At 42.9% G+C, this 11,835-nt stretch overlaps 1 protein-coding gene across 2 annotated transcripts; it reads right to left on the minus strand.

Moving 5' to 3' along the window:
- Positions 1-447: 447 nt before the first annotated feature.
- RNF146 (ring finger protein 146) lies at positions 448-10,523 on the minus strand. 2 transcript variants are annotated; one of them, XM_085217346.1, is made up of 2 exons: positions 10,385-10,523; positions 448-2,202 (listed from the first exon to the last, which is right to left on the minus strand). In XM_085217346.1, exon 2 carries the CDS (start codon positions 2,199-2,201, stop codon positions 1,143-1,145), a length of 1,059 nt encoding a protein of 352 aa, XP_085073472.1. In that variant the 5' UTR covers position 2,202; positions 10,385-10,523; the 3' UTR covers positions 448-1,142. The 2 variants fall into 2 exon arrangements, with proteins under 2 accessions (XP_085073472.1, XP_010705639.1); XM_010707337.4 differs by lacking the exon at positions 10,385-10,523 and adding an exon at positions 9,966-10,104.
- Positions 10,524-11,835: the final 1,312 nt, after the last annotated feature.

Genomic DNA, 11,835 nt, shown 5'->3' on the forward strand with positions numbered 1-11,835 from the left:
CAAATACAAGTCCCAAATTATCTGATCTCTGCAGTTATGAGCTTTGCTATGAAGAACAGATAACAGCAATCTAGTCCTTAACATCTCTTCCGTACTTTAGGGTCAAGTATGATTATTTTTGGTCTTTTATTTCAACACTTCTGCTGCTAATAAGACTGTGTGATACTTTTGCCCACAACAACAGTGAAGTGAATTGGTCAGTACTTGAGAAGTGTGAAGCCTGTGTTAGCAGTAAGCCTGTTACTTGTGATTTTTTTTTTTTTTCATTAGAAAGACATACTCCTCCTAGATCAGTGTTCTGGTTGAAATAGTCAGGAACATAAGAACTTAAAGATGCCACTCTAAACCAATCCTTGCTTTTGGCGAATACAGGAAGCTATTTTATGATGGTTTTCTTTAAAGTTCCTCCATTTAAGTTCAATTAAATTGGAGACATATCTAAGACGGTTACTGATAAAATGTAGTTTTATTAAATTATAAATTCCGTAACAAAAACGAGACAGATCAAGAAAGACCTCAAAAACAGAACTACAAGGACTAGATGGCAAAGCCGATGAAAATGCCATGAAGTGTATAGGTAAGAATTTGCAACAAAAGTTAACAGCATTTTTACATTTCCATTGAAGGAAGGTAAATGCTTGCTCTTTGTCTAGTAAAAACACATTTTAACTCCAAACTCACATCTATTTTTCTCACATTAAATTAAGCATCCTGCTCACACCCAACATCTTGCCTGCTCCCACGTTGCTTTAGTTTTCTTTTCATACATCAATCCATGCAGAAAGTAGTAAGACACTTAATGCAACAATCAGATAATGAAGACAATTCAAGTTGTACAGTAGATATACATTGGCCAAAAAGGGATAGATTATCTTCAAGGGCAAAATGCTACAAAATAAACACAAGACATTTTCAAGAAAACCGGGTATTGCTAAGCAGCTTTCAAACCATTAATGACAACTCAGTTTCTTACAGTTAGTCTTCCAGCTAAGACATGTTAAAAGACTTAAGTTAGGCCAAATCTGCTTCTTCCCTTCACCCCACCCTCCCACCGAACACACTGCTAGGTTTGAGTGCAATGCCAATGTGGACAGAAAATTTACAGATAGGAGACTGAGTTTTTAAATTGCATGGCTCCAGATTTACACTTCAGTGACTGTGCACTGTCCATCTGGCCTCCTAGATCTTACGCTTGCATTTGCCACCCCTCCCCCTGCCACTGGTCTATCCGCTCCAGACTGGTTTGCGTTTGCATTCAAGTGTCTCTGCTGGGCAGAGGATGGGTGTTGCTGGAGGGGGGCAGACATATCCTCGCTATCGCTGCTAGCATCCGATTCAGTCTCCTCCACAGAGGTGTCAGGGGCTGGCACCCTACCAGAAGATGATGATTCGTGGTCCTCCTCTCCCTCTCCCCTATGACTCCTTTCAGCCATACTGTCTCCGTTTATTTGTAAGTGGGCAAAAGAGTTCTCCAGAGAAGTGCTTGCATCAGGAGAGGGTGTCGAAGGACTCATAAGCTGACCATCCAGTGATGGCAGGGGCCTAGCAGAAACAGGCACCAGAGGCTGTACAGCTGCAGCCCCCCCAGTCAGTGTGCTGTCTGCACCATCAGCAGAGCTCTCTCGTGCCAGGTTGACACTGTTAGTGTCACAGTCCAACCTAAGCCCAGCCACTCCCTTCTTTGGTATATCTATTATGTCCCGTTTTATTTTTCTGCGCCGTCCGTGCTCATTTCTCCTATACTGAACCATGTTTTCCAGATCTGCTATGTACAAAAACCCAGCAATTAGCATTTCAGTGCTCTTTTTACCCTTGGAAAAGGCATCTTCCAGCTCCCTGCTGGTACGTTCATCATACTGCCACCAACCATTTCTCCCTTCATAGTACCAAGCGTATTCGCCATTGCCTCTGCTTGCTGCTTTGAGTTCTTCTGGTGATAATAGGGTTGGCTTGTCAAGAAAATCCTCTGGGATCTCCTGCCGACAGAGCGCACAACGTTTCCCAAGCCAAGAAGCTCCCTTGACACATAGATAGCAGAACACGTGTTTACAAGGCAGACTTACTGGATGGACACACGTTTGCAGACAGATAGCACATTCAGGGACTGTCAGGGAAGGTGCAGCATTAGCACACGACTCATTTGTCTTCCTGTTTGTGGGAAGCATGTTGATTGAATGATCTATTTCACCACAGCCAGCCATCCTGCAGAAGATCAAAGAGAGGTTTAAGTCAGTTTATTGTGTCAACCTGAACTAGTGCCTTTACCTCGCAGTCCATGTAATGAGATGTTTGCCTTAGATTACGGTAAGATATTGTTTATGAAGCTCAACTTCTGAAGAAACTGACAGGTTAACATCCTGTTTCCTCAGTCAACAGACTAAGCTGAATTTAGGGAGAATTTCTTTTGTAATCACTAAGCTTTAATTTTCTGCTTCATTTTTAATAAAATACCACGCCAAGCTTTGAAATTTCCTCGGTCCTCTTCTTGAAGCAGTACTGATTAATGAACTTCATGCAGCCTAAAGGTACTACAAAATGTCCAGCCATTTTGGAGCATCCTCCAGAAAATTTAAAGAAGCTATGATTCTTTTCCCAAGGGGGTAACCTAACCACAGAACCATCTATTTTCACAGTACTGGTGTTTGTCAGTTTGATTTGCAGATTATTGGAGCAGTCCTTCAGAGTAGGGTCCCATAGTACAAAATGCACTTGGCAGGAGCACCGCTGTATTCCCACTCTGTTTGTTTATCACCACACACCCCAGTGTACCATTCTTCAGACTGGCTTGCAACAGCCACAGGGCTACAGAAAGAACTGGATTTGAAAACTGAAGTGATTTTTTGAAAAGGCATCTTGGATTTCTTATTCCCAAAGAACAGGTGAACTTGCTGATTTACCTCAAAAGGAATTGTTCCAGCCCAGCAGAAGGGGTAGTGTATCACAGGAGATGAAACACACAGCCAGAATCTGATTAGTTTGTGAACTTTCTTCTCTGGTCATGCCTTACTTCTGTCATTAAAGATGATTTTTTCTAACCAAATGTATGAAAAGTGAGGATAAGACCAAAGAATGCATAACTGTGCTGCTCTGTCATTTTGTAGCAGTTCAGTAGGTGAAATATTCTAGCCTTAACATGCAAAAAACTGCTTAGAGATGTTTTAGCCATGCCCATCTTTTTACACATTGTTTCATGATAATTTTCCCTTTATATTCTTATATGTTAGCAATCAAAACAAAACACCAAATATCAAATGAGGGAGGAGAAGAGACTTTGGGAAATGAGGCCTGAAAATAGTACCATTTCTATATTAAATCTCCAAGGAATTTGGTAGAATAGGGGTCATATTTAGCAAAATAGCCTTCCAGTAAAACTAGTCTTTACTGTACAAACAATTGAGAATGGTTAAACCAAAATGATCACAGAATTACAGAAAGGTGGGGTCAGAGGTGATGCAGTCCCATCTCCTGCTCCACATGATCCAACCAACAGTTCTAGATCTGGTCAGTCATGGCTTTGTCTAGATTAGTTTTTTGAAACCTGCAAGGATATTGTATCACAATCTGCCTGGGCAGCCTGTTCCAATGTTAGACGTATTTCTAGCAAAACACACTACTGCAGGAGAAAATCTCCAGTGTTAACTGTAAAAGCCTTCTTGCTTTACACAAATATATGCTAGGCTATTAAAAAAAAAACAAACCAACATTATTACAAATATAGATACAGAAGCATATATAAGTGCTATTCACTTAAAATGTCTCTCTCTATACTGTTTCCTTTATCGCTGTAATTTCCTCTTGAAAGTCCAATGCCTTTCCTTAATCCAATTATTTTAATCAAACTATTTTTAAAAGCTCTACAGCTCATGTTTTTCCTGAAGTAGCACATAGTTGTGTCCATCTATGTTTCAGTTTTGTATCTAAATTTCTCTCTGAGATTAAACCCTAATCCGTGTACTAGTTCTTCACTCAGCACGCCAGCTGCAGACAGGGCTCTACCACCTGGTAATTGTCTTTACTGTACAGCACATATCTGCGTGCAAGATCCATGCTAGCAGTGTTGAGAACAAGTTGCTTTCTGACAGCCTCACACATTTCAAACAAAACTTTAACCAGAATTAGTTTTTTGTTTTGTTTTTATGATGAGAAACTTATTAGAAAAAGGAAGGAAGAAAAGCTATTCAAATTTCAGAGTACCCATGGAAACAATTTGATCAGTATCTCACAACAAAAGAGCTGAAAGAGAAATCCATGTATCGATTGATTTCTGCCAACCGCGGCTGAGGAATGAAGATCTGAATTTTCAAATGTTCCCATAATGACATATTACTGTGAGAAAAGGCACAGCAGCTGAGGTTTGTTTCCATGCTGCAGTTTTACAAAAGGCTTCCTTCCCCTAAATACATTTTACAAGCTTATCCGCTTCAATTAAAAGAGAAACAACCAGAAGATTAGTAACACTTTTTAAACTATGTATCATAATTAAGAATTTGCAAACTGCTGAGATTAAAAATCAGTTCGTTTTGACAAAGCAAATTGTATCTGGTATCATAAGTTAACTTGAGTAAACTAGAAATAGTAAGAGTTCTCACCTGTTCACTGCACAATTCTGTAACACCTGAACTGTGTTCAACTGGTCACCTATTAATCTGAGAGTTCTCTGATTCTTTAGCAGATCAAAACCTTAACACAACACAGCACATGAATGTGAAGAAAGGCTAAATGTCTTATCTTTCAAGTCTTTAGTGATTTTTAATGACTTGGAAGAAAACGGTGTGTGTAAAATTAATACAGCTAAGGAACAACCCTTTATCTCTAAGCAAGCACTACCCGGCAACGTAAACTCTTAATAAGAGATAAGCACAACTGCAGTTGCATGTGCTCAGAATGCAGGACAATTACGCATCTGAAGATTTAGATCAACTAAACCGAGGCTGTCTCCCTTTTTGTTTCTAAAGAAAGATCCTAATTAATCCTTTATTGATAACCTATTTAAGTATCAGACCTAGTTCACAGTTGGTTTATAAGCAAGCGTGATGACATATATGTAGATTTCTATCAAACAAATACCCCTTTAGAAAGGAAGGAAAACAATCTGGGGCTGCTATTCTGCTAAGCTATGACTGTGGAAGCACTTTCTTCCAGCTTTGTGATATTAATAACTAAATATAACTGAGTACAGACCTCTTTCCCTGAAATTAACTTTAGAACAAGACTTAACCAAAAAAGGCTTCATATTAAAATGGTTTTCAAATGCTAAAAAGCATTTTCAAATGCTTTTTTGAAAGTTGAGTTCCTTTAATCATTTTGGGAAACAGGGAAAATTACATTATTGAATAAATTAAATCAAACTCATCAACGCTTTCTAAAAATAAGTATTTTGATAAGCAGTTCAGGTATAAAAAAAGGGAGCAACAAGCATTTGAACACTGCATTTTAACGCAAATACAGCCCAAAGCCAACTGAGAAGAAGCTGGTTTACAGTCTTGCCAGTTCTCACATCTTCTCCTCTCCCCTCTATTATCTTTGTCTTTTAAATTAATATTTAAACCTACATTTCACTGCATAAGCGTACGGTGCCTTCAGCAACACACAAAGTATGCTGCTGTGGACCAGGTAATGTATAGGAGCTGTATGAGAATTCCCCTGGCCTACTGGGACTGTCAAAAGAAAAAGTAAATGCCCATAAAACCACCCCAAAACAGTAATTTTTCAGATTCCAGTCAAATTCTAACTGCAAGCAGGCATTCTGTCAAGGAGTTGGCACATATAAGTCCATTCATAAAACAGCAGCTTATTTCTTCTAAGTAATCTCTACTGGAGCATGCCACAGGACTAAGATGTCCTCTCTTCAGATGTCTCCAGCTAGGATGGCAGGTCTTCCTTCCAAAGGCTGGCTCATTCCTGACTTGTCCTGCCCAATGGTACACTACTGTTTCGGCTTCTCTGCACACTACTGGAAAGCAAACAGTATAGCCATTACAACAGTGCTGTACAGAGGTACGAGCAAGCAAAATACACCACCACGGTCCTGTTACAGGAATGGAATTACTAGCCTTTCATTTACCTGACAAAGGCTATTTTCAATGTACAGAAATATCACCATCAGTCTTTGTCTTATTTTTTGCAATTATCAATTTTGGCCCACAGTTTGACGTCAATTATTTTGACGTCTTAATTTACGCAAGTTATCATTTCCTAAAGTATTACAAAAGGCAATTATCTTTAGCTATATTAAGTCAATGCCTCGTTTCCATAAAGTAACTATGTACACAAATGGAGAAATGAGATCAAAGATAGGAATATGTTATGTTAATGCAAATTTAATTTCTAGTATATGACTTCTTCCATTCTGGAAGTTTAGAACGTAACAACAGCTACCCAAATCCATATGCAGAAAAAACACTTCATACCGCATTATCCCAAAGGACTATCTATCTAGTCTTGTTTCTTGTCTCTAAACAGGCAGGTGTTTGAGGAGAAAACAGTGCATGTGAACATGGGACTTTCCCTAGGCACTCTCCACAATTCAAGCAGTCTGTTGACTAGGGCCTTCCTTATAACATTTGCTCAAGGAGAGAATCATTTCAGCATAAATGCAGTGCATATCAGACTTACGTATAGACTAGAGAGAAATGGAGGAGCAATAACTCCCAGATAGAACATAGAACGCTTTGCATTATAGTCTTCTATGCCACAATCTATCCAACGATTGAACACTTATCATTAATAACATTGGAATGAAATGTTCAGATAACTTCTAAGACACATTACTCAAACATTATTTTCTTTACAGTTGAGCTTCACGTGGCATTCAGTGCAGCTATTTTTAGACACCGTTCCTAAGGAAAAAAATGCAAAAATTAATGTGCCTATCCATTTGTCCTAGCACCTTTTCAAAAGACAGATCTCCCCTCACCATTTCTTTACACATCAATCTGGAGAGCTGCAATCACATTAAAATTCTGGCTCTACTAATCCGCTCAGAAAAGATATGGTGTTTGCTATGATCAAAGAGACAGCTGCAACAAGCTCAGTGCTGTGAATGTGGCGTTCAGCCCTTCATCTTAGGGCTGGCTTTCTGTGGTACATCTGTGAGCTTCACTCGAAGCCTTTTATCTATTACCTCTTGCAATCCGCTATTAGAGGTAGTGCATTGTGAGATCAAATGTTACGTGGAGATGGGAGAAGGAGGTTGGGTCATTTCTGACAGATTTCTCGGGGAAAAAAATGTGAGCACGTACTTAACGTATGTAATTATACCTAGAAGAATCCAATTAGGGCATAATTATAGGATTATGGCACAGCAACTTCATAATTGCTGCACAGCTATTAGAAGGAACTAGTTCAAATACTGACTTCAGGTAACCTCCATGCTTCATTACATTGTTATTTATTTAATAAGCCAGTCCTGGAAATTTTACTAAACGGGATAAAAGATGCTTGTGGTTACACACACACCCCTTCCTGGACTCCTGCTCCTTTGAAGTAAAGTGGCTGAGAGCTGTGTTCTATACATAGCAATTAACTTCCTACGCTAGAAGAGCATCTCATACAAGGAGTTACGCTATCTGTGGCAACCTGCAAGCGTCCCTTCCTCCTGTGCAGTCACCAATCCCATGAAGCCTATTGCACACCGACTCTGAAACGCAGCCCACAACAGATGAAGGACAATCCCACTCACTAGGAATAGGAATTCAAACTTGGCATTACCAGCTGGGCAACAACTGGTCCCACAGTGCGGCTCAGCCAGCGTTAACCGCCCTCGTTTCCTTGGAAGGTTGTCAGGACGCCTGCTGGGGGGACCTTGTGCCAGTTTCTTCCACACCATGTTAGGATGCTGAAGCGATGTCCCTCCTAGCAGACCTGTCATCCAAAAATGGCACGAGGTCTTCCTTGATAAAAGCATCAAGCTTTTACTAAGCCAAGATGGAGTGAAACCATCTCTTGTCAAATCAGTCGGCTGCTGCCTATCAAATTCCCAGTAGCCTATCAAAGCCAGGACAATTTTTTCACTTTTCTACTATTTTGGAGACATGAGTGACATGAGTGGAGGAAAAATAGCAACAACAAACATATTTCCAGAAACTTACATAAGAAGCCAGATCCTAAATGTAAGTGCAGTGTTTGTTACTGACAGCCCTAGGAAATCTTTGTAAATAAAGCTTAGCTTTTTAGAAAAAAAAAAAACAAAACCACTGGTAAATTCAACTAAAGCCAGCTTCTCACTTGCTGAAGGCTATCACTTAAACCTTGCCTCAAATGAAAGGTGATCTCGCAAGTTCTGCAACACCAGACAGACCACTTTACAACAGTTACCACAAACTCATTCTTTGTCTGCCAGAGGCTGAAAATTGAACAGGTGCAGCACTACAAAGGAAATGGTAACAGGTAAACGTTCTTCTGTGATTCAATACTTGACTGTTACCATCAGGCTCCCTAAAATATATCTCAGTTACTGAGGAGGTGGGGTGGGGTAAGGTAGAAGTAGGGGAAAAAGGATCCCAGAACTTTCCCTATAGGACACCATGAGCCAAACACTGGGAAAGGAAGGAAGGATGGTAGTGGTTGCTTTATGCTGGTGGTGTTCTGTTTCGTAAGAGATAAAAAAATAATAATTAAAAAAAATTGTTCTCCCATCTGTAGGCCTATTATCATCGATACAGTATTAGCTAAAGGTATGGAACCTATCTGGTGTTTTTGTAACTACCAGCAAGCATTGGACAGCACAGCAGGTAAATAACCTCACTGTCTCCTCTCTCTCTCTTAAACTTAGAATACTTTCAGAAATCACTGATGTGATAAAGCTTCAAATTCCCTGTTGTTCCTTATACAGCATTACTACACGTTAATTTAAAAAAGCTTATATATTGGTTTGGATCGGTTACAGAAAAACAGTCAAGTGCAGAACAGTCAACCATTTTGGTACTGAACTACTACACAGTTATTCAAAATGAGTTTCTTCTGCTGTGCTATAACTGGGAGCCCGTGTCCTATTTCATTTTACTTAAGTGAGGAAAACCTCCGTTTCGTACTCAAATAAGAGGACAGTGACAAAATTGCTGTGGGAGAGCAAGGCAAAAATGGGCACATCTGAAGCTATCAATGTTTCTGAGAGAGAAATAAAGCACAGGAAGACTGAACATGCACAGAAGGAGAAAAAAACTCATCAATTCCAATAAAGATTTTTCCCCAGCAACTCCAAGAGCCTTCCAAACCTTATTCAACTCCAAAAGTCCTGCAGCTCCATCTCTCTGGGCAAATGACAATTCCGTTACATCTACACCAATGCCGTTGATTTGAAAGGAAACAAAAAGAACAAAACTTTCACTCAGCCATTTAAACAACTGGTACTTTGGTTCGCTTGAAAAGAAGCCACAACGTTAACCGCACAGGGCTATAAAGCAAGCCTGCACAAATACTTATAATCAAATATTTAAGATTTACTCCAAGTGACCAAATCAATATTCAGATTTTAACGTGCCTTTGGTACAACCACAAGTGCTCACTTTTGGCGGTGCGTTTTCAGAGGCACTTTAAGGCCTAATTTTAAGCAACCCACTGCCCAGAGGCAGCAGCTAACAACGCCGCAGCGCTGTACCTTCAGCACGACCGATGTGACAGAACGCTTTAAAGCTCCGCTCCCTTTTCTTCCTTGTCATTACCCCTGCACACTGCACGCTGCGCTCCCAGCAATAAGCTCTACCCTATTTCTCTTTCACACCGCAGGAAAGTTATGTGAAGACGGAAATAAGACACTTTGATTGGGGTTTCTTCAGATGCGGAAAGCGGACATCCACAGCATGAGAAATCTCGTATTTACCGAGTATTTCGCAATAATTTCACAGCGGTGACGATACGTATAGCACCAAGCACAGGACCTATTTTTTCGTCCCACTTTACCACTCCCGAAGGATGCGATTAAAAACCTCGAGCCCGGACCATCAGCCACAAGGAAACAAAAGCACCTGGCGGCACCGCTCGCAGCTCCTCACGCGCTTCCTGTTGCGCTCGCCGACATCCCTCGCTCCCCCTCCGGCTGCGAGGCTCCGGCGCTGACAGCGGACGGACGGCAGCCGAGAGCCGGCCCGCTGCCCGCCCGTCCCTACGCCGGGCCCAGGCCGCAGCCCTGCGCGACCGCGCACTGCCGCCTCCTCCCTCGGCGGCGAACAGCAGCGCCGCTGGACGTGGCCCCCAGCGCGGACCCGAGGGCGGCACCCGCCGGTCCTCCTCCGCCGCAGGGCGCAGGGCCGCGGCAGGCCCGCTCCGCCCGCCGGCCTTTTGTTTGGGGCCGGCGCCTACCGCCCGGCCAGATCTCGGCTCCCGCCCCGGCCCCGATCCCGCTGTCAGCGAGGCCGCTGGCCGTCCCCCCTCTCCGAGGACTCACCCGCCGGGCCGGGCCGGCTCGCGCCGCTCCGCCGCCACCTGCCGCCGCCTCCGCGGGACGCGCCGACGTCACGCGCGGAGCAGAGCGGGGGAGGCCGCGCCACCGTGACGCCGCGGATCGGGAGGAGCCACAACCGGCTCCGCCGCTGGGGGGGCGCGCTCGGGTGACGCCATGGCGCCGCGCCGCCACACCCCGTCCTGCTGCCATGGCGACGGGGCCTGCAGCACACCCTCACCGCAGCTTCTGGGGGTTCGGCGTCCCCATCGAACGGAGATTATAGGAAAATAAAGCGCCCTGGATAAGGTGTTCTTAGTAATAAATAAATCCACGCCTGTGTTTCAGAGTCTGACAGTTTAGTTTGACTGAGAAAGTGCAGTAGTGAACGCACGGTTTCATTTTACTCTCTGTGAAGAGATAGTTAAAGGCAATATCAGGTTATGCCGTAGCGAGTAACCGAAGAACGGTACCTACAATAGCATCAGCCCTCATTGCCAGCTTTTATTTCAGTCCGAACACGTTGTGTGCACATCTCTTTCTGTACTAGCTCCTGTGGCACCAGCACATTTACCCCAGTCCAGCAGTGGTTTCTGTAACATGTATTAGCTCTACCTGTCTACTGCAACTGAAAGCACCTCCACTCTGTCTTTCTACTTCTACTTCCTTCACAGCTCTGTGCCCTCCTTTGTTTCTCTTTGTTACCGTTGCCTACAGTGTCATCAATCTGGAATTCATGTCTGATGCTTGCCACTGCATTATTAATGTACACAGTGGCTTGAAAAGTAAAGATTCACCAGACGAGTCCTGAGAGAACACCTCCTCCTTTAGCGAGAGTCTGCACCTCCACCATTAATATTTTGCTGATGCTTTGGCAATTGAGAGCTATTAATCATGTTTCAGTCTTTCTACTTACGAAGACTTTTTTTCTGCTTCTTTAGATGTGTGTGATACTATGTAAACCTTTGCAGATAAGCAGGTTCACTATGAGCTCAACCCTTGCTGAAGGTGACACAACTGGGGAAAGATGGGAGAAAACAGTCTCCTGCTGTGGTTTGAGTCTGTATCAAAACAGATTTTGGAGAAGCTCCAAGCTTCTCCAAGTCACAATAGCAGCAAAAGAGTGGCTGATATATGAATCACAGAATCACACAGTGGCTTGGGTTGGAAGAGACCTCAAAGCCCATTCCCAGCCCTTTGCCCCTTGCCACCTACCAGATCAGGCTGCCAAAGGCCCCATCCAACCTGGCCTTGAGCACCTCCAGGGGTGGGGCATAAATGGGATAGGGTATGGAATCATTACCCCTTTTCCTCACACCTATAACTTCAGCAACACCTCTGTACAAAACAAGAAGCTGTGGAGCCACCAAAATGGCATTAGAGTGGCAGATGTGCCCCTGGCTCCTCTGTGTAGGCAGTCAGAGGAGGAGCTGAGGAGTTCCAAAGCAAAAACATAT

The sequence above is a fragment of the Meleagris gallopavo genome, chromosome 2 (genome assembly GCF_905368555.1).
Source record: "Meleagris gallopavo chromosome 2, MGAL_WU_HG_1.1, whole genome shotgun sequence".
Taxonomy (NCBI): Eukaryota; Metazoa; Chordata; class Aves; order Galliformes; family Phasianidae; genus Meleagris; species Meleagris gallopavo.